Source organism: Falco cherrug, chromosome 1, assembly GCF_023634085.1.
Source record: "Falco cherrug isolate bFalChe1 chromosome 1, bFalChe1.pri, whole genome shotgun sequence".
NCBI classification, from domain to species: Eukaryota; Metazoa; Chordata; class Aves; order Falconiformes; family Falconidae; genus Falco; species Falco cherrug.
In genome coordinates, this window is record NC_073697.1 from 18,597,525 (window position 1) to 18,621,101 (window position 23,577).

The 23,577-nt window shown below is 42.3% G+C and overlaps 1 protein-coding gene across 4 annotated transcripts in view; it reads right to left on the reverse strand.

The window, feature by feature from the left end:
- The window catches only part of ARHGAP24 (Rho GTPase activating protein 24), a 225,564-nt gene that overhangs the window by 136,857 nt on the left and 65,130 nt on the right, over positions 1 to 23,577 (reverse strand). For all 4 annotated transcript variants that reach the window (XM_055724668.1, XM_055724746.1, XM_005433787.4 and 1 more), the window contains one exon: positions 5,244 to 5,331. In XM_055724668.1, the coding sequence (XP_055580643.1) occupies positions 5,244 to 5,331 (88 nt within the window). The remainder of the gene's footprint in view (positions 1 to 5,243; positions 5,332 to 23,577) is intronic.

Consider the following 23,577-nt stretch of genomic DNA (forward strand, 5'->3'; position numbering starts at 1 on the left):
ATTTCATAGTATAAACCTACTCCCACGTACATTCCCAAAATAATTTACATGTATTACCAATAAACAAAGACACACACAAGTTTTCAGGCTGCCCACAGACATAGATAAAAAGAGGACTTGTCACTATTGCCTTTGGGATTACAACTAAAATTACTTCATCTTTTAATACAAGGAAAACAGAATCCAAGAGCAGTGTGTGCTTCAGTGCCATACATTTAACACAACATTCATATAAGCTGACAAATTTTAAAAAACCCTGCAAATAGAACCTGTTGCTATGCAGCTGTTTTCTCATATGAAAGCTAACAAAGGCTAAACAGAACCTTGGCTACAATATATTTTTCTCTATTACACTCAATGAGCTCAGTTTTGTTGCTGTCAGCCAATAAAACTGATTTTTATACTGAGTCACGAAGAGGCTACAGATGACAAACAGCTCCATTAAAAAAGACCAACAATACTTGCCTTGAGAACCAACTGTGACACAATGATGGCGGCAAAGCTCGCTTCATCTTTGATTAACATACAGCTGACACCACTTCTACAGGTACTGTGATGCCTCCACACTCAGCCTGAGTCTCAATCTTAATTCCATCCCCCAAAGACTGGTGCTGTGGCATGAAATGTCCTAGCTGATTGCCCAAAACCTTTTTTTTTGGCATGAATTCTTAGCATAATATTTCACCAGGAGAACTGTTCCAGTATGAAGTCACTATAGCTACGTGCTTGTTAGGAAGGGGGGAAAACATAAATATACTGGTGCTATCCTAAACACAGTCAAAACTCCATACCCAGAATTAAGAATGCACAAACAAAACAAAAAATACTGTCTGATTCCCAGGGAAGTGCTGGATAAATATTGAAGGCAGCCCAAAAATTAATTGCAAATTACTTTTAAATTTAACTGCATAGAAAGATGGCATATCAAATATTTTGTGAAGTTACAAGAGTGATCATGCTCTCCCATCAGCATTGTCCATCAGTTCAGCAGCTTGCTTTCCCACTGTCAGTGATGCTGCACAGGACTTTGTAACCTGGGGTAGGACGATCTTGGGATGAGGCTTGGCACATAAGGGCTCAGGCTGGAAGAAAATTGAGTTAAAAGTGCCAAGCAATAAACAGCCAAATTATAGGAGCAGAAGCAACACAGATGGTGGCTGAGACAGCATACCGAGAACTCAAAACACGGATGAAACATGGCATTCTCTGGAGGCTTTCTAAAATTTAGGCAACTGCAAGTTACTGTGGTAAAAGCATTCAAACTCAGCAGCAAAGTACCGTTTCACCTCCAAATGTGATGTACACATCCCACCAGACACCGGTGGTGTTTGGGATGGGTTCGTACACAGGAAATGAGTGATCTCTGAGGAAAGTGCTTGAACATGGAGAGGAGGGCCTGCCTTCAAAACGTTAATGGTTGACTGTTCAAGCCTTATTCCATTACCATTTCCTACTATCCTGTTATCGGCCAAGTTCTTTCCTTTCAGGGAAAACTGCAAACTGCATCTGAGGGCGCTTTCTGCAGCGCAGCTCTGGCAGGTCCCACACAGGCAGTGACCCTCTGGTGCCATACAGCTGCCTGCATGGTTGCACAGGAAGGTTTTTGTGCCTACACCACACACACACCTCAGGCCTACGGTTAAATATTCCACACTCGATGCCAAATTCACATAGACCAGAGGCATAATAAGCATACTCAGGGTGAACATCATCAGACAGATAAAGACTGTCATACGAATCAGGACATATAGAACACCAACTTCAGCAAAACCCTTTACATCAATGTCTTCACCTGTGATGTGGCAGCAAAGGTGGCATCGCAGCCATCCTGAGATAGGAACAGCCCATTTTTGTGCACTTCCTTAACAGCACCTTCTAGTTTAACCTGCAGCAGGAACTAAAGGCCCTTCTCCCATGGTCATGTCTATCAGGAGGAGAGAGCATCATCACCGAAATCAGTGCTCCACATCCCCTGCTGCAGAGTATGGACCCTACTTCAATAATCGCAACAGCTACAGCTGCAGCAGCTCAGCTTCTCTCTTTCCCATCTACAACATCCAGAAGAAATACAGGCCTAATTTATGAAATGCCTGATAAGATGTCCCATTTTGCCTGTAAATTTTAGGTAAGAAAGCATTCTGTGTGTTTGGGGAGGAGGGGAAGACAGACAGACACACTTTTTCAGAGCTCTCTTTAATTTTCAATGGAAACAAAATTTTAGTCAACCCTAGACCTGCAATGTTAATAATTGGTTTCTTTCAATATTTCGAAGATATGAAAAAGATACAGACCACAGTGAGAAACTTTTTTAAATGTCATGAATTCAAACTAGGGTGAGCGTTAAGCAAACCTCACAGATACCATGCTTGCTTTCTTTGCATACTAATCCCTTACAGCACGTAGCTTTCATAATAAAATCCCTTGCCATGTATAGAATCAAAATAAAGCTACACTGTGCTGAGCTGCATCTGCAAATTCCAGTGAGCAACTGGCCTTCTTAGCTTTGAAATCTACTTCATATTTCTTACACTTCTACAACATATCAAAATCTCCATGCATTAGTCAAGACAACTACATTTGTGCCTTGGCTCTGAGATGGTTTAAGAACAAGAACACAGAGGTGAGTTTCAATAAGCATTATCCTCTATTTACCCTTTTGGATAGCCACAATTGGAAAAGTAATTGGGTGATTATTGAAAAGTAACAGGGTGATTAACAGAACACATTGAATAAACACAGTGGACTAACTGGGTGTTGCAACATAGAATCATTTAGGTTGAAAAAGTCCTTTAAGATCATGGAGTTCAACCATTAACTCAGCGATGCCAAGTCCACCACTAAACCGTGTCCCTAAGCACCGCATCTACCTCTTTTAAATACCTCCAGGGATGGTGACTCAACCACTTCCCCAGGCAGCCTGTTCCAGTGCCTGATAACCCTTTCAGTGAATAAATTTTTCCTAATATCCAAACTAAAATTTCCCCCTGGTGCAGCTTGAGGCTGTTTCCCCTCATTCTATCGCTTGTTACTTGGGAGAAGAGACCGACCCCCACGCGCCTACAGCCTCCTGTCAGGCAGTCGCAGAGCGCGATAAGCCCCCCCAGGCTCCTTTTCTCCAGGCTAAACACCCTGGCTCCCTCAGCCGCCCCTCACAGCGCTTGTGCCCCAGCCCCTTCCCCAGCCCCGCTGCCCGTCTCTGGACACGCTCCAGCCCCTCAGTGTCCCTCCTGCAGCGAGGGGCCCAAACCTGAACACAGGATTCCAGGGGCGGCCTCACCCGTGCCCAGTGCAGGGGGACGGTCACTGCCCTGGTCCCGCTGGCCACGCTGTTGCTGACACAAGCCGGGATGCTGCTGGCCCTCCTGGCCACCTGGGCACGGTGCTGCCTCATGCCCAGCCGGCTGCCCACCAGCACCCCCAGGCCCTTTCCCCCCAGGCACTTCCCAGCCGCTCTGCCCCAGCCTGGAGCGCTGCGTGGGGCCGGTGTGACCCCAGGGCAGGACCCGGCACTCTGCATGGTTGAATCTGTATTTACAACTCTTCAGGCCCAGCCATCCAGCCACTTTATTCCCCAGTGAAAAGTACACTCACCTAGGCCATGAGCAGCAAGTTTCCCCAGGAGAATGCTTTGGGAAAGTGTCAAAGGCTTTACTGAAGTCCAGGTAGACATCCACAGCCTTTCCCTCATCCACTAGGCAGGTCACCTTGTACAAGGAGATCAGGTTTGTCAAGCAGGACCTGCCTTTCATAAACCCCTGCTGGCTGGGCCTGATCAGCTGGCTGTCCTGTAAGGACGGTGTTCAAGATGATCGGCTCCATAACCTTCCCCAGCATCGAGGTCAGGCTGACAGGCCTGTAGTTCCCTGGATCCTCCTTACCACCCTTCCTGTAGACTGGCACCTCATTTGCTGAATTCCAGTCAACTGGGACCTCCTCGGTTAGCCAGGACTGTGATCAGTGGAGAGCGGCTTGGCGAGTTCCTCCACCAGCTCCCTTAGTGCCCTGGGGTGGATCTGATGTGACCCCACAGACATGTGTGTGTCCCAGTCGTGTAGCACTGACTGTAAAACTGTTTCCCCCTGGGTTATGGGGGCTTCATTCTGCTCCTCGTCCCTGTCATCCAGCTCAGCGGGCTGGGTACCTGGAGGACAATTGGTCTTACTATTAAAGACTGAGGCAAAGAAGGCATTAAGTACCTCAGCCTTTTCCTCATTCTTTGCCACTGTTTGTCCCCGCATCCAATAAAAGACAGAGATTCTCCTTAGCCCTCCTCCTGTTGCTAATGAATTTAGAGAAACTTTTTTGTTGTCTTTACCACAGTAGCCAGATTAAATTCTAGCTGGGCTTTGGCCCTTCTAATTTTCCCTTGCATAACCTCACAAAATCCTTCTAGTCTGCCTGAGTTGCCTGATCCTTCTTCCAAATGTCATAAACTCTGTTTTTCCTGGAATGCCAGCCAAAGCTCTCTGTTCAGCCAGGCTGGTCTCCTTCCCCACCAGCTCAACTTTCAACACACAGGCACAGCCTGCTCCTGCATCTGTAAGATTTCCTTCTTGAAGGATGCCCAGCCTGCCTGGACCCTTTGGCCCTGCAGGACTCTCTCAACCAGCCCCACAGGCAGGCCAAAAACTGCCTTTAGAAGTCCAAGGGAGCAAAGAAAAGGCTGGCAAATAATTTAAGCAATACAGAGAAGTCAAGAGTACCAGTCAGTTGACAGGGTAATGTTCTTTAAACAAATCTACGCCCAGGAAAAAAACCACCACGCAATCAAAAAAACCACAACTGAAAATAAGTGTAGTGTTTCAAAGCAGCAATGCCTGCTGTTGTTACAATCTGTCTATCCACCCACAGTGACCAGGGAGCATTCTTAAATTATGGTACTGATGTCATCAAGTCCATGTGCTATACTGATAAACTGTTGATGCTAAGTTACAGATTCCTTTGTTACCACAGGACACACTTTACAGCATCCAATATAATCTAAAATAATTACCAAATACACTTGTGCTGTCACTATGCCACTCAGGGGTGCAGCCCCTTGCCATGAACAATCATGCTTTACACTGAGAAATAAAAACCACATCCTTTTCCTACACTGCCCGGAGGTGAATGAAAAAATTATGAATGGAAGTATTAAAAACCAATTTTTTTTTTTCCCCTTAAACTGATTCATTAATCACCCTCAGCTTCTATTCTGTCAGAACACACTACAAAGACTTTTTACATAAAGTAGAATATCCTACCTGGAACAACTTCAAAAAGGAACTTTCCTGGACTTTCTTCATTGCAGGGATGCTCAATTACTCTGTTGCCAGGCAGAAAGATGGTACCCTAAAGAAAAAAAACAACAACAATAAACATGGGATTAAAATGGCTACCACGCTTCTGATAGACTAACGCTGCTTCTTTTTGGACTAGGGGTATACGTGAATTTGTGGTGGTGTGGTATTGTGCCTGGGCAGCTGACTTCCAAAATGAGACTGATGAGGGATTATCCCAAAGCCATCATCATAGATTCCCTTAACCGAGGCGTTCAATAATGGCTTTAGGGTTTTTTTTAATCTCTTGGGTTTTTGAGACCACGTAGATTTTTGTACTAATTTCACTGTGCTGCAGGGAAAATTTGAGACCAAAAGAAAGGGTTAACCTGGCCCTGCCGGTGAAAAGCTATGAAGTTGCACGTGTGAGGCATATGAACTTAACAGCTAGGCTTCTTGGCTCTAGCCAAAGGATATGTGTACAGAAGAGTAACTTCGGTTTGTGGGGTGCATACAGAGTTCCTGCTCTGTGCCCTTTCACCAAACCATTCCCAGGAAGCAGTACAGAGAAAACATCCCACTTTCACCCACTGGCAGCACCAGCAGACCAGCACACCGCAAAGCCACAGCAGGCACAGCAAGAGTCCTGTTCAAAGACGCATTTGCTACAGGCAGATAAGGTGTCGGATCACCTCTGTTGACGGGCACTGAATGCCTTTATCACAACTTTACTACCTTGAGAAGGCAGATGGGGAGTTTTAGCTGTGCATGTTTGGTAACACTCGTTACCAAAAACAATGCCTGCAACCCCCAAAACATTTCTGAGGCTGCAGTGAAGGCATAAATCCCATGCCCACACCCTTGCCCTCACCTCCATTAAACACTGCGATACTTCTTATTGAAAACAGATGAAACAGAACAGTATTCTGCTGAGGTGGTGTTAGCAGCAAGCATTAGCAGTTGTGGGCAGCTTTCTCCACTCACTACATATACAGATATAAGCGTCAACTGGCTTGGTCCAATAACTCTACTAGAAGCTATTTTCCTTTGTTCCCGCTACAAGCAGCAACTGTTAATAGCTGTCACACTCCAAAGCCTTCTGTGAAATAACTTATTAGGCAACAATAGTATCATAAACAAAAAAGATTATACAAACAGGAAAAGATAAGTCACAACATAATTCAACTTCTCATATAACAGCTGGAAAAAAACCCCAGCAAATAAAAGGAATACATTTTTCTGAGAATTACAGGAGACCAGGAATAAGAATCTCTAAAGAGCATTTTTAACTACATTTATTTTATGTCACAGGTAACAGACCATTAAGACTAGTATAATTTTCTTGCCCACTTTGACTTGCAGCTTGAGCTGGTTTTACCTAAAAAAAACTCCACCCAGTACACAGGATAAGCAGATCAGAGTCTGCAGGAAAATTCACTGGCTCAGGAGCTTGTGTGGGTACAAGGCAGGCTAATTATATGTCTTGCTATTCAATTAAACAAAAATACGGAGACCTAGCCTACAGCACTGTAAACTAAAATCAATTTATGAGACAGTAAATGAAAACTCCATTCAACTTTGCTGTTGTTTTAGCAATAGACATGCTGCAGCCTCATTACACTGTGATGCTTTCTGATTCTCTGATGTAAAATCCTTTTAGTATTTACTTCACAGTGAGCTGTCTTAATGACAGATTTTTGAGAACGCAAGGACAAAACAGTCATCATATTTATAACCTTAGCGCCTTCAAACATATTTCATCTACTAAAACATGAAGCCTAAAGCCACACATAACAGCTAAGTTAATACGAAGGGAATCCAGACAGCAACACCATATGGAATGTTGCTGTGGTTTATAAAGTAAAACATGTCCTCAAATGGTAATTTTATTTTATTGTCTATTTTCAGAACTATTATTGGAAACATCAGTGCATATTTAAAAATATATATGGGGTTTTTTTTTACAAATAGGAAAATAGCTTTGTTTGTGCAATCTGCACCTGGATGCCCCAGACTAGCGGGGAAAGCCTACGAGAGCGCTGCAGCTCTTTCACTTCCCATTCTGTCTGCTTTCACACCCATCTGTCTGCCTTCACCGTTCAGCAACACTTCCCCTTTGCTAAGTTTTGTCGCTATCTGCATGACTGTTCCAAGGCTATCTGGAGTGTCCCTTTGTTTAGTTTCTTAGTAGCTGGCAGTGTGTTTCACATGAGTGTGCTGGCAGCCAGGGAACATATCTGCACTGTAACAAAACCCCTGCAGCCCCTCATGTGGCACAGCCCTAGCTGCCGAGTATTTGGTACAAGCAAGGAGACCCCAGTCCCCACATCACTGTCAGTCCCCTTGCTCAGTTGCCTTTGCTGGGCCATCCTTAGAGCTCAGACAATCCAAAGAGTACAGGCTACCAGGGAGTTGCAAAGGTTCAACAAGTTGATCCTCTGGTTTTCCCCTCAAGTATCTAATTCCAGGGGGAAATAAGAGAAAACCACCCATATAGTCTTAAGACAGCTAACAAGACAGTTATTTGCATATAAAAGATGAAGGTGATTTCCAAAGGAAATACATGTTTTGAATTGGGTATCAGTGCATGTAAATGTTCCATAATTAGAAAACTCCACATTGCTTCATATCAAACTCTACAAATCATACACAACTGTTAAAAAAAACCAATAATCTCAACCCAAGAGTACCAACTGGACCACATTAATATTTTTCTTTCAAAAAAGAAAGAAAAAACAATGGTACCAGCAGGGAACAACACATGCAGTCTATAAAAATATAGAAAAAGGGGAGCAGGAAAAAAAAGTGGTCCTGAGCCAAGTCCCTGCTTGCTCCCATAGCCATTCTGTTTGCAGATTGTGCTTCTACCAGGTCAGCAGCTTTTTGCAGAGCTCCTGCTGCATAAGCCTGGGTTGTTTTTCTATTTCCAACACTTCCGTCGTTACCAGGGCAGTTCTGCTTCTCTAGCTGAGTGCTTTGGGTGACTCAATAGGATGCAGGAGAAGACTGGGTTGCTCAAGAACCAACCGATACTTTCCCCTAACCAAGTATCAAGCCCACTTTCAAAGGAGCTTCTCACACACATGGATTTTACTACAGTATGCTGTTGCTTCAACCAAAGATACCTAAATAGCAGAACAACCACCTTTTTGTTAAAATTAAAAATCTGTATATACAAAGCCTTTAACTTAAGAAATAATATGACTACTTAGTTAACAAACAGACTGATAAAATACTGCAGTGCAGCAAGAATGACATAAATCTACTTCGTATTAGAGTCTTGCTCAAAGAGATGTTTTATTCCACACTGGTCCCCTGCAACACTTTCAGCACAATTCAGCAGATGATCTTCATGAGGAAGCATGGAAGAGGAGACAAGGTGGCCACAACACAAATGTTTCACATGACAATCAGTTGAGAAATGGTATTTCAGTTTTGCACATGCCATGTAACACTGTAACAGCAAAGCAACCCTGTGCCTATTTTTGTTTTCCATTACCATTTCCTAGGCACACTTTTCCCCAGCCTTGTTTGAACTTTGTTTTCTGAAGCAGACTTATCACCTGTGTTCAAAAGATACCAGGTTTTCCCCAAGAAAGCTTACAACACAAGGAATTCCCATGCCTTTAAGATGCTCATTGGCAACGACAAAGACATGATTTTCAATGCCTCTGGATGGGTTTTACTGAAGAAGGATGTAGACACATGAGGAAATTTAACTGCTTTCTTGTCAAAATCATGTCCTCAGTATTTAGTCTAATAGAGTTCCTGAAGGCTTAACTGCTCTATTTGCTTGCTTGTAGTTTGTTCTGCCACCCCTTAAAAAAGTTACTTCATAAGTCCATGGTATCAGCATTTATATCAGATGTTCTTTTTGCCCTTCCAACTTGGATGATTTATCAAAGATCACTGAATTCTATTTCAGCTTTCAAACAAAGTGCTGCATTTACATATCTGTTTTTCTTGTTTCATAGGAAACTCTTCCCATGAATTTTTTTCTGGTACTTCGGTATAGTTTCAGTTATCTTAGAGGATCTTCACATAGTTTCTTCCTCCTTTGCCTGTCTGTTGCCAGAGGTTGGTTAGCCACAACATCACAGAAGTGGCTACACTGGTTTGGCAGCAAAGGTTTCCAGGATCTTATCCCTGCCAGAGTGCAGACTCTGAAGAAACACAGCCCAGCTACTCATGCCTCTCTGCAAGAAGGCTCCCCAGTCAGCTGGACTGCATCCCTCAGGAAAACACAGTCCTCAAATAGTGCTAAGGTCTGCAGCCCCACGATCAACTGCTATTCCCCATGCCAAGCTCTCTCCCTCCTTAGATGGTGCCAACCTAAACATCTCCACAGCTCTTAGAAAAGTTTTGCTCAGAGAGGGAGGAAGGGGTGAAGAAGAAACAGCTCTCAGAGACACACTAAGGTCAACACCCAGGAAGGCGGCAGCTGATCAGGAGGATGAAGAGGCAGAAAGGATCTTTGGGTACAGGTATCTGATATACGACTCACAGCTGTGTACAATGCAGTGCTGTTATATAGTTTCATGTATCACTGTTGCTGTTTCTGGGAAATTTTGAGGGTCATACTCAAGAACAACAATGCACTTCAACTTGGATAGCATCTTAAACTGAAAAATGCTACAATTAGCAGATAATACTCTCCAACGCCACTTGTATTTACAGGATCACAGCCTGAAAGGCATCCACTCCACTTCACAGTAAAGCCTGTTAATCAACCTGGATTAAACAATATACCTGGTGCATATGCAGTTATATACATATATGTATATTTCTGCATGTACTTACAGACATCATGTGATGCATAGCAAAGAAGAATAAAGTGAACACACAAACTGATACCGGTTAGAAATCCTCATTCCTTAATTAACTACTGGTTTTGCCTTTAAACTATCACAATAATAGATTACCTCAAATCCAAGTCAGCCCTTTGCTATGGCAGGAACCTATAGACATGAGGTGAGAAAAACTTATAGCACAGGAAGAAATCCCCTTATACCGACGTCAGTAATGAAACCTGCGCTGTGCTCACTAAAAGCACAGTTTGACTGCAGTAACTACTTAAAAATCCAACTTGATTTCCACCATTACAATCTATTTCCAAGATCCCAGTCCAATCACTGCAAAAGGGCACAGAAACTCTGAAAGCCAGCCTACAGAGAGACTTTAACTACTCATTTAACTACCTACAGAGAGACATCGGTATCTCAGACTGGGACTTGGGCAAGTTAACAAGCTGGCTCCAAACCCCAGAGGAGTGCTGTGGCAGAGGCAGAGAACTGCCTTGGCTGCCTCTAGCTGGGCAAAGCCCAGCAGATCCCAAGCACACTTGGACCTGCAGCACAGCATGACCCAGCAATGTTCACAGCACACTGGCCGACATGGCTTGGCTTACTTTGTCCAGCGCAGCATCTCTGGTTTGCTTTCACCCTTGCACAGCTCTGATGTTTGCTGTTACTGCATATCACGAAAGCAAACTTATTTCTAGAGCCTTGTCTACAAAAGCAAGCATCCTCTGCCAGAGGCCAGAGCTCTTTGCTTCAAATTCACTGGCCCCTCTATCCAGTTCAGCAACAACAGTCAATTTCAAAAAATTTCAGTCATTCCTGTTGCTGTCCTACAGTTACCTATCAAGTAATGCGGTGTGATTACATAGCAACAAATCTATTAACAGGTAGCTACCACCAGCGGGCCTAAAAGGTCGTAACTGACTCGGTGTGAATTCCCTGCCTACGAACCCCTAGTGATATTTTGAAGCTATATAATTGCTGTTCTTCCATGTAAACAGAAACTATTTTTGTTCGGAGATCTCTTACCCCCTACATACATTACGGGTTTAAGGTCTTACTGGGAAACACTACATAAAGAAAACAAATTTTACTGATTTTACTGAATTGCCACTGTTAAATATACATACTATCAGATTTTCTAGCACACAACAGTGCGACAACAACGAAAAAGTTAATACAAGCTCTAATTATAAGAGAATGAAGGAACCAAATGTTCTCTTACAATAATTTTTTCCATTGTAAGAGAGTAAGATTTTTAAATTTTTATTGTAAGAGTGGATTTTTATACCACTTAAGCAACCAAAGCTCAGGAAGAACTACAATTACTACAGGAGGTTATGCAGTCTTCGTCTTGCAGATATTGCAGTCATTTACAGGTTTTCAGTATGCACAGGGAGAGAACAAGTGCTATCATATTTGAGGCATCAGGGCAGGGGATGGAGGGGGGCAGCTATTCTGATTTTGGGGAGGTATGTAACAGGCCAGGAATGAAGACGGAGGAGGACAGAGAAATTACAAAAGAAATAGGGTTGGTTGGATAAAATTCAGTCACTACACAGCATACGTTTTTCTGGCATTAATTCCATTGCATTTGACATTTTCTCATCCCACTATGTTAACACATTACTCCAGTCTGTTTCTGTTGAAGAACAAGAATCGCCATTTAGTTCTCAGAAATTCCACAGACCAAAGGATAAAGGAGATTTTTCCTTTACCTAAGGAAAGGTTCAAACCTACCTCATAGCTTAATATTCCAAACAAGAAGTAAATTCACCTCTGTGATGGTGAACACCACATGTACTATTTGTTTGGCAACGAGCACAAAACCATTTCTTCTGACATGAGAGAGCTGGCCCTTTTACTAGGATGTGATTACAGTTTCTTTAAGGATTTTTCTATCTTTCTCTCCACCGCACATTTCACTTAATGGTTGAGTGCCCCTGTCTGCTTGAGAGAAACTTCTTTCCTCAGGAATGAAGTAATCTTGGCTTGAGCAGCCACTAGAAAATACTCCCTTTTTTGTTCAGAAGAGAAAGAAAGCTCATATCAAGTTAAGCTGTAACACCACAAAAGAATTAAGTTTGCCTAAAACCAAAGGCCAGATACCAGCATATCACATGCCTACAATTTCCATTTCTGTAGCAAGGGCAAGAGAGAAGAGTGACCATTTTCTGACCATATTTGAGACAATGCCTGAAATTATTAATTAATCTGTTTCCCAGTATCATCCTGTACCTTACAGTTGAAAGTAAAACTTAACATGCTCTCTTCCCACCTCTAAATTCTGCCTGCTATTTTAAAGAGTTTCAGACAGATCTTGGATCAATATGAAGCAGCTTCCCCTTCTAAAGCAGAATTTCTGTGGTATCTAGAGAAACTTTAGCGCCTCTATTTTACCCAACTTCTCCTGGCTTCTCTCTAATGAATGAGGTTATTCAATTATATTTAGATGGGGTGAGCCAATTCATGAGTAACGCTCTTGAGAGTTACCTTGTGCATGAATGCATGGTGTGCATCTGATCCCACACAAACCTTCCAGAAGGAGTAATTAGGACTGTGATTTGGGAGAGGGAGACACACATGATGGAGACTGAACTCAGTTAACAAAACAGGACAGGTCACAGGGTCCAGCAGCTGAGAGATGTTGCAGGAGCTCTATGATATAAGGTGCTTTCCTGGGGAACCCACTCTGCAATTGCCATGTCGCTTACAGGAAGGACCCCTTGCTATTTTTTGAAGGCCAAGAAAAAGGAGACACGCATAAATAAATTTTGAAACGGCACTGAGTTTAAGGGCTCATAAGTAGAAGCTAAGAACATTATTAGATGCACGGAAGTTTTGATGAAATTAGGCTTCATAATGATTGTTAAATTTTGATCAACAGACAAACAATGGGATTGGGCATTACTGAATTACTACAGGAGAGAAAGGCAGCTATAAAAAAAATGTTACTTCCAGTGGCTCTGGTGAATAAGAAATGTAGCTTTTTATTAGATAAAACTATTTTCTCAAGGGAAAAAAGCCAATAAAGCACAAGGTATCAGAACCAAGGGCCAAGTCTTTCTCTACAGATCTTTTTCACAAAGGAAATTTACTGACTTTAGTCCTAAGAACATCTAGGCCAAAAACCTGCTATTATTCCCCAACAGGATGAGACTTGGCAGGAGAAAGTTTCAAGCATGGCCTCTCATTTATCTGTATCTGTATCTCTGGAGCTCTGTATCTCCAGTGACAGTCTTGACAGGTACAGCAACACTGTGAGAGAATGTAGCATATATGATTGAGCAGGTTAAATCAAGTCAGTCATTAAATACTGAACCAAACATTTTTCAAGATAAGATTCAGAGGAAGCAAAAAAGGCCTTAAAACTGAACTTCCTATTCTCCTTGGTTTCTTTTATTTTGAAAAAGCAGGCAACCAGTGGTCACTGCACACAGTTGCCTTACTTCCAAGAGTCAAGTGGATATCATTTATACACTCTATTTTGTTTCATTCCCACAGCTGATGGAAAGGATTAAGGTCTAGATGGAAAGAAAAACATATAGAGTGACCAGAACTGCTAATGATAATCAAGTGCTTTGCTGGGTCTCACTCTGAATTATGCTTTTGCAATTATGAATTGCAGTAGAATTCATTTAGGGGGAAAACAGTCTAACGACGTGTGGAAACACTAACGCCACTACATCCTTGTTTGAAGAAATACAGCTGGATTGTTATGGTTGGCTTTCAGAGGAGATCGTCAAGACCCGACCCACTGTAACAGTTAACAGATGAATATAAGTGATAGATATCACAACACTGACAGGAGCAAATGTCACCCTGGAGCACAGACGATAGATCAACAAATAACTTGTCTGTTCGCCTCTGAACAGAAACAGCCTCAGCCCCAACACTGGGCCCAGCCCGAGACCCTGTGCTGGAAGGTGGGTGCAGACCCAGCACAGAGAAGGTGGAAAAAAACCCAACACAAGCGGTCAGAGTGTTAAAACCTGCACTCTGTCCCTCAAAGCTGGTCAGTGGGCCAAAGCAGCAGAAGCAATTTGCTCCAGGGTAGCCACTTGCCATAATTTTCTGAAGATCATCAAAAAGGACCAACAGAAAAAATAACAATGCCATAAAATAATAGTCAAGTGAAATCAATAATTAAGATTCCACCATCTCTAAGTTCCATGAAACCCTGTCAGAGAGGCCTTTGCAGGTGAGGCAGCTTACTCAGGTAAGGTCTGAGGCAGGTTCATGGGGAGCCCTGCCAGTCACTCCAATTTAGCACCAGAATAAATCCCCTTTTACTATCATTTAAATACAGCTATCCTAACACACAGAGTCACAAAAATAGCAGTGGCTAAAACCATGGTCAGGTAAATCTGAAGCAGAGGTCAGACTGCTTCTGACCATCAGAAATATTTCAAAGTTCCTCATCTAGGATCATTATCATCATCCTTCTCCCCCTGCTTCCCTGCCCCTTTCTTCAGTACTTCATATTGGCTTAGCTTATGATAACAGCTTTGCTTCTGACAACTTACACTACACTGTTCTTATAAAGCCTACAAAAAGGATAAAATCAAGCTTTTAAAACTAAAAAATCAAATGAGAGAAATTTTAAATTCACAGAAACCACCTTTGTTCCCTAGGTCCAGTGTGAACAGAAGAAATAGTAAACAGCTGGAGAGTACAGCCTCCAGAGACTAGCTCTGAAGCACAAGATAAAGACAAGTATTTATCAGGAATGATTAATATAAAACAGTTCTTGCCCTGAGAAAAGAAATGATTCAAACCAGTTAGTTCAGTTTGGGGTTTTTGTTGTTGGGTGTTTTTTGTTTGGCTGGATAAGGGTTTTTTATGACTTCCATATTGAATTTAAGACATAAAATCCTTTCCAACCCCAACACACAGTTTTCTTCCAGGAAAGCTATACACAGCCAAGTATCCCACCTGAGGACAATCCATTTCCAGGTCAATATGTAGTAAAGGTTGAAGTTGCTGCAGATTTCTTAGAACTTATACATAAAGAACAACTTTAAAAGCATAAATAAAGAAAGATGGCAGACGAGACAATTCCACTGAAGTAGTTTCTTCCTTTCCTGTGCAAATATTCTTCCTGGCTTTTGGCTAGCAAGAATATGCCAGTGGAGCTTGCCTGTCCTGTAAAAATTATCATCTTATTGAAGAAAAGAAATAGAGTTTCACACTGAAAAATTTTATAGCTTAATGGCAACCATTAGCTTTCTTTTGCAAATTTCTTTAATGTTTATATTGCTTGTTGTTTAAACATCTATACTTTGTTTATATTTTGTCTATATAGTAAATATTTTATTAGAATGATTTATAAATGTTACTGCACTATAAATACTGCATTGACACAATAAATAGCTCACTTAACTTTCTGGCATCTAGTGTAAGATACTTTGCTGGTCCTTGTCTAAGGGATTACATTAATTAGCAGTGATCCTATCCCAGGGAGACTGGGGTCATGTCTTCTGTGCTACATGAACAATTACACAGCAGGAAAACTCTGATTCACTGATTACAAATTACTGCTTAAGCAGTACAATTTCTGTACAATAGATTTTTTTCCAGGTTTTACTTTCACTTCACCATATTAGTCTGCCTCTTCCACTCTGTGATACTGTTTCCAATTTACAACTGGACTTCTCAGATAGCTTCTCATCTTTATAACTGATCTGAATCACACATTTTTATAGCTTTTGCATGAGATCTATCTGTTTCTTAATCAAAGCATTAATAATGTGTTGAAAAGTATCCTTAAATATTTTTTTTTATGCAATAAAAATATTTTTGATTTTTGGCTGCTTAAAAGCTGCCTTAAGAACTGAACCATTTGATACTTGATGGATGCAAGTATACAAAACATTGACATGGTTTGCCATGAAAAGCAGAGGCTTCTAGCAAGATGAAGGTGTTCTAAAAACTAGACTCTTGGTCAAAATAGATACCTACATAAATCTAAGAATTAAAACATACTATCACAACATGAGGTGGAATTTTGAAGAGACAACATAAATCAAACACTTGTTATTTGCATCTGGAAGTTACTGCAGGGTGCTATAGCTCATTTTGCCTTAATTCTTTCTTAAGTGCTGGAAAGAAGGGAAGCAAGAGCTTTGTAGAATATGGAACTTGCAGGTTTCACTGTACAAAAATAAAAAGTTTCCTATTATATTTATGTAAGCCTGCTCAGAATACAACCATTGGATGTTTTTTTTGAGGGCAATGCTTAAACTACTAGCTATCATAGAATGGTGTGGGTTGGAAGGGACCTTAAAAATCATCTAGTTCCAACTCCCCTGCCATTGGCAGGGACACTTTCCACTAGACCAGGTTGCTCAAAGCCCCATCCAGCCTGGCCCTGAACACTGCCAGGGATGGGGCATCCACAGCTGCTCTGGGCAGCCTATGCCAGTGCCACACCACCCTCACAGTAAAGAATTTCTTCCTTGTATCTAATCTAAATCTACCCTCTTTCAATTTAAAGCCATTCCCCGTTGTCCTGTCCCTACATGCCCTTGTACAAAGTCCCTCTTCAGCTTTGTTGTAGGCCCCTTTAGGTACTGGAAGGCTGCTATAAGGTCTTCGTGGAGCCTGCTCTTCTCCAGACTGAACCACCCCAACTCTCTCAGCCTGCCTTCATAGAAAAGGTGCTCCAGCATCTTCATGGCCCTCCTCTGGACTGGCTCCAACAGGTCCATGTCCTTATTATGCAGTACTCCTGGTGGGTTCTCACGAGAGCCAAGTAGACAGGGAGACCTGCTGGTCACACTTCTTTTGATGCAGGATAAAACATGCCAGATAAGCCATAATTTAAATAATTATAAAATCCAGCCAGGATTAAGTGGGAGCTGGTTTAGGTCAAGTCAAGATCACAACACTCCCAAACCTCCAGACCAGTTCAGTTATGCAGAATAAATGCACAGTTCTGCAGTTTGATTAAACAGGTTTTGGCGAGGGCTTTTTGTGTACACACGGTTTCTTCATAATCCTCAACTTGCACCCTGCATTCAGGGCTCTTTCAAGTTGGGCCAAGTGCATGAACTGATCTAGACCACAAAATCAGCCTAGGATAATGCAAAAAAAACACTCAAGGACAATCACAAACAAATCCTCTCACTGCTAGTTTAATCGACCTATTGTTTCCCCTTGGATGTTGCTTTCCTACTTACCTCCTTCGACAGCCAGGACAGGAAGGGCAGTTTGCTACTCCAGGAGGAATTTACAATGTGCATAATGAAAATCATACAGTCATAGGCTAATGCAAGCTGGAAAGGGCTATACTCAAAAGTTAACCATAAGAAAAAAAAAATACTTTCCAGCCTTTATCTCAGCAGTTTGGCTACAAGGATGCTATGGGTGACCATATTCAAAGCCTTGATGAAGCTAAGCTATACAGCTGTTCCCCCCATATCCAAAAGGCTCCAGAAGGACCCAGTCTTGGACCTTACCAGGGACTGTAGGGAGGCTGACCTTTTGAATTAAAGCTGTCTTTTAAAAATAGCCAATATTTTTCAGGATTATGCTGTCTCAAAATAGCATTTTGTTAAGTGAGAATAAATAAGACTTTTGTAACCTAGATTTTTACTCACTTCTCCTAATAACACTGAAGGTATTTTACAACATTCTCTAAAGGTACAGAAAGAATAAGTGAGTGTCCTTGGTTTTATTACAGCTTTTTAGAAGTTTTCATATTTAAGTACCAAACTAGCATTTATAAACTTTTCCACAAGACAGCGTGACAAGCTTTCTTCAGAGCTGTTGGGGGGTAATCTTGCAGAGTGCCAGACAGTCTAGGGTAAAAATGGATTCAGGGTGACTGGAGGCCAACACTGTTAACTGCACTGTAGCAGCTGCTCTGTTCCAAACAATATTAATATAAATAGTTTAAATTCCATGTTGCTATTTTAATAAATCACCAAAATATAAATGGCCATGAAGGTCTTCACAGCCTGTAGGAGAGATCACGGCAGCCCTTACAAAAGCAGAGGATGAACTGCAATTTATGCAAAAGGAGAAACTAAGACAAAGTTCACACAGCAGGTGAACAGAAACCAAATTCCAGGTTTTCTGGCAAACACACTAATACTCTGGCCACTGCGCTGCTCCCTGCCTGGAGTTATTTTTGAAAAGGGGCCTCTCCTCCAACTAACAAGAAAAAATAGTTCAGACCAGTCATCAGCTATCAACACTCTGGAGTCTGCTTTTCTGAAAGAGAGACAGCCTTGACACTCTAAGCATTTTTAGATGTACATTTATTTCTGTTGGACATTTTATTTTCTTCAAAGTGAAAACACAGGGCAAAGATGTCAAATCTGTTAGTCCACCAATCTGCAAGTAAAAATGTTTACCTTGGAGCCCAACCAGAACTGGCCCCGTTTTCTGGCATGCCCACAGCTGCAGAGTACACTGACTACAGCTGGAGGCTGGGATCATCATGGGAAAACGAGGTACAGATTATGACATGGCAAAAAAAAGGGAGGGGGTGTCTCAGATTTAGAGCTGCTTGTGACAACTGTCACATTTTGTCACCTCATGGGACAAAATGTAGTTTACTCAAAAGAAAAACAGAAAAGCTCCTGAATTCCTATCTCACACTTGAGCCACTGGCTCAAGGCTGCTTCAAAGCCTATTGAAGTCAGAATAGACAATGAAAGTCATTAATGAGGTTTCATTACTACTTTTAAAGGATTTAATTTTATAACTCGGCACTGCTAGCAACGGCTATTGTTGATCAAGACCATTACTTTGCCTATGTACCTTATATATCTCTTCACAGGTTTCTCCCTTGCTATTCCACCTCCTTACACACTGCTTGTACTTTTTCTAGCACCTTTCTACCTTCTACATCACTTCTACAACACCAGAGAGCTTCAGTGTGGTCATTGCATAGCTTAAGTAGAAGTTGAGTATTGTTTACTCAGCAAGAAATGTTTTATACATGCACAGTAGGTGAAAGACAATCAAGGAACTACATAGCAAGCATCCACTATGCTCCTGGATGGAAAACAAGAGTGGTGATTCATTGAAAAGCATAGGAAAAAGGATCCTAGGAAGTTGTAATCTTCCAAACCATTGCCAAACTAAAGCCCTTAAGTGACCCACTTAACTTGTCAATGGTAAAAAACCAGCACATAAAGTTTCCATGGACTCTCAGAGGATGGCATTTGTCCTTATGCAGATGTTTCAAGTCCTTGAACATTTCAAGATATTCCACATCTCCTACTTCCCCTCTGAAAACAGGCTGCAGAAAGGACACTGGGGTGAACCCTTCTCCCGCTGCTGCAAAAAAAACCCTCCACACTAAGCCCCATCCTACAGAGCTTAATGCACTCAAAGGCTTTCCCTCTTATTGGGTTTGTGAAGCAAGATTTTGCTAGTGAGGGAGGCTACAGGGGGGGCTTCTGTAAGAAGCTACTAGAAGCTTCCCCCCATGTCCAATGGAGCCAATGCCAGCAGGCTCCAGGATGGACCCACCACTGGCCAAGGCCATCAGCAATGGTGGAAGCACCTCTGAGATAACATAGTTCAAAGGGAAAAACAACCTGCACAGCAAAATTGCCGCAGAAGACAGGAATGAGTGAGAGCAACAACTCTGCAGACACCAAGGTCAGTGCAGAAGGAGGGGCAGGGGGTGTCCAGGTGTCAGAGCAGAGATTCCCCTGCAGCCCATGGTGAAGCCCATGGTGAGGCAGGCTGTGCCCCTCAGCCCATGGAGGTTAACGGTGGGGCAGATATCCACCTGCAGCTGTGGGACCCAACACCGGAGCAGGGGGATGCCCAGAGGAGGCTGTGACCCTATAGGAAGCCCACACTGGAGTAGGCTCCTGGCCGAACCTGTAGAGACAGAAGAGCCCAGGCTGGGGCAGGTTTGCTGGCTGGGCTTCTGACCTCATGGGGAACCCACGCTGAAGCAGTCTGCTCCTGAAGGACTGCACACCGGGGGAGGGACCCACGCTGGAGCAGTGTGTGAGGAACTGCAGCCTGTGGGAAGGTCTTACGTTGGAGAAGTTTGTGGAGGACTGTTTCCCATGGGAGGGAACCCACACTGGAGCAGGGAAGAGAGTGAGGAGGAAGGAATGGCACAGATAGCATGTGATGAACCGACTGCAACCCCCATTCCCTGTTCCCCTGTGCCACTTGGGGGGAGGAGGTAGAGAATTTGGGAGGGAAGTTAAGCCTGGGAAGAAGGGAAGGTGTTCCTAAGTTTTGGGCTTAGTTCTCATTATCCTACCAGATTTGAATGGTAATAATTTAAACTAACTTCCCCAAGCCGACCCTGTTTTGCACATGACAGTAATTGCTGAGTGATCTCTCCCTGTCCTTACCTCAACCCGCGAGCTTTTCATTATGATTTCTCTCCCCTGTCCAGCTGAGGAGGGGATAGAGCAGCTTTGGTTGGCACTTGGCATTCAACCAAGGTCAACCCACCACACTCACTGTCATACCCAGAGGTATTAACACACTAGTACATTTTTGGTTTATTCTGAGAAACATATCTTATTCCATTCAGAAAAATCCAGAGCAACTGATGTCCCAGTAATCTTGTGGCACAATATGAGCTTGGGCATCCTTCATCTCCTGACAAGACACTGGGTCTGTGTGGCTTTGAATAAAAAGCCCATCCTCACGGCTGAGCTGCACAAAAGCTACGTTTAAGATTTAATGGCCGCCTTCACCAGTTTGCTGCAATTCTAATTAAAACACCAGAGTTGCTCCACTTAGAAGCATTTGCTAAATGATATCTCAGAGTGCCTGAGATAAGGGAAATCTCAGCAAAGGCAAGTGACAGCATTAATTTGACTTTTTCTGTTAAATAAAGAACAGTTCATTACAATCTTTAACAGGTGGCAGGTTTGCCACCTCAACTGCATGCAGGTTCTAGACAGATTTATGGTGCCTTTCATTTTAAAACATTTATGTGAACACATTTGCTGAGATAAATTAACTTGTTCACAAAAGCATCCTGTTCAAGGCTGCCGTTTTAACTGTTACATCAATCAAATCATGTTGTAAAAATGTTAGCATCAATTTTGACAATCAGCATCTATTATTTATAGCTTTGGAGCTCTCTTCATTAGTTTCCTATTCCAGTTCTGGTAACTTTTACATTTTAAATATACAATTGTCAAGGAAATTTGGAACACAAACTGGCTTAATGTAGCTGGATGGAAAACCTAAGCAAGGCAGACAGTTGAACAGCTTCTGAATGTACCCCCATAACAATCCAAGAAGAGACATCTAGACTCACAGGCAGGTTTTGGAGTTGGATGTGGGGGTTAATATGAAACGCTGCTTTTATGGAAAAGCAAGATTTCAGCCATTCCAAGGCTTTTCACCGAATAGCTGTCCCGGGAAACATCTGTCTAAAGGAAGAGGGATTATGCTGCTGTGATTTCCCATTTTTACTCAGAAATTTAGTTATTTGTGGATGCACAAAAGCCAGGCACAATTCCCACCTTTTCCTATGAGCACCCAAAGGAGAGGTCCCTCCTGAGGCACAGGTCAGGGAAGATTGGGTGCACATAACACTTAGGAACAAGGAACGGGTTAAACATTCCCACTGCAGAGGAAGAACACCGTGGCCTCACATCTCGGATCCCATCCATCCAGCTAGGAAACCTTCACAAATGCTTGCTGTTTAGCCCAACAAACATTTAAATATGAAAAACTAGACCAACACAAAGAGCCACTGAGTGACAGCCTAAACCTAAGATGGAAGACTTTGGTTCAAACTCATTTTCTGCCTATGTCAGTGGACATATCTGAAGAGAGGCTTGGAGCTATGCAGAATTAAGCAAGTCATCATAAATTGTACTGCTACAATCCACTGTTGGAGCCCCACTCAAGAAGTGGGACCCCCCTGGAATACACTTAGCACAAACAGAACAAATACGCTCTCCAGCCTGAGAGCTCCCTTGAATTGCGAGATGTTAAACACAGTCACCCAAACACAAATAGCAGCAACTTCATTTGAAGCAATACTATCCATCTATTTTTAGCAGGGTTTGTGTTAGGGTACAAAAGGCTATTTTCCACAACTTTGAATTAGAAACCCCCATCTCTAAACCACCTCCTTTCCTTCTCATAAGAGTTTGTATCAATGATCACTCCAGGGAAACTTTTCTTTCTTGTCTTTTTCTCCCTTTAAAGCTGAGAAGATTAACTGACAAGGTACTATTCCACTTTGAGGGACTGAGTAGATTTTTATTGGGAAACACCAATTTGTACATCAATTTAATGACCTCCCTCCCAAGCATTAAAAAAAAGGCTTGTGTTCCCATTTACACAACGATTTTAAAAAGCTTGAAGTGTCAAGAAAAACTTAGGATACAGAAAATTGTGTTCAGACACAAATGGCTTTATCATCTAGGAAAAACAACGCAAGTAAAAAAGCCTGCAAATGCTCCTGTCTGATATTCAGTACACAGCCCTCATCACTGAGTTTCAGAGCATTTTAACTGATACACAGCTATTTTGCACCACATACTCAAGACTTAAGATATCTCTGGCCAAAAGGCCTTTTAAATATGAGTGCCCGTCAAACGAATGACAGCCACCATCAGCCTCGTGGGATTCTTGTCTCTATTGAGACAGCTATAGCATCTATCCAAAGGGTGGGTAGGACACAGCCTCACATTATAGACACCGTAGAGATTTTCGGGGTTCTGTCACTCATTATTATTAATATCATGCTAGTATCAAAAGAATTGCAGTTTGTCCTGGTCCCTGCTGTCCTGTGCAATGTCTTTGCAACAAACATGACATTGGAAAGTAAGACAGCAGATAGCGGAGCAACAACCACCAAGCCCTTTTTGGCAAATAAACTTTTAAAAATTATTAACTACCATTTTTTCACCCATCCAGTATCAACTCCTGAACTTGCTGTTCTTAAAAGAAGAGTTTTAAAACCAAATTGTCCTCATTTGCACAGGGGGAAAAGGACCCATCTGATAACCCCAAGCTCAATAAAGACACTGCCATGGACATGCTGTATTGAAATTTCTTATACTACTCAAGTACAGCACCCATCTCAGTTTCTTCTCCACTGCACTGTGTTCATGCAGTTGTTGCAAACTTCAGCTGTTAAAAAGCAAAAAACATTTTTATGTACCTTCTTGCTGACAAAGTTAAATGTCCTGTTTAAAGGTACTCGGGCAAGACTCCTCTCAACAAAACTTTTTACACTGCCCAGTCTGTTTTAACAACCTTGGAATGAATCTTGATCGAGACTAGTATCAATGATCTCACCAAAGCCAAGGTTTAACCATTAAAAACAAAAGCCAACCACCACCACCCAAGACTGCTGGGTTAGTCCACACAGTGTTGGCGCAAAATCCAGGCACAGCACCATAGGTTCACTTCCCAGTTGTAGCTCAGGACTCCAGCAACTGTGAGTTCTGTGATAAAGCTAGGCTAAAAACTTCATGAAGGTGCTCTAAACTATTTTATTCCCTGCAATCAGTTATTACATGTTTTGCTACCAATCTGCCTTCCCAGGCAGGACATAG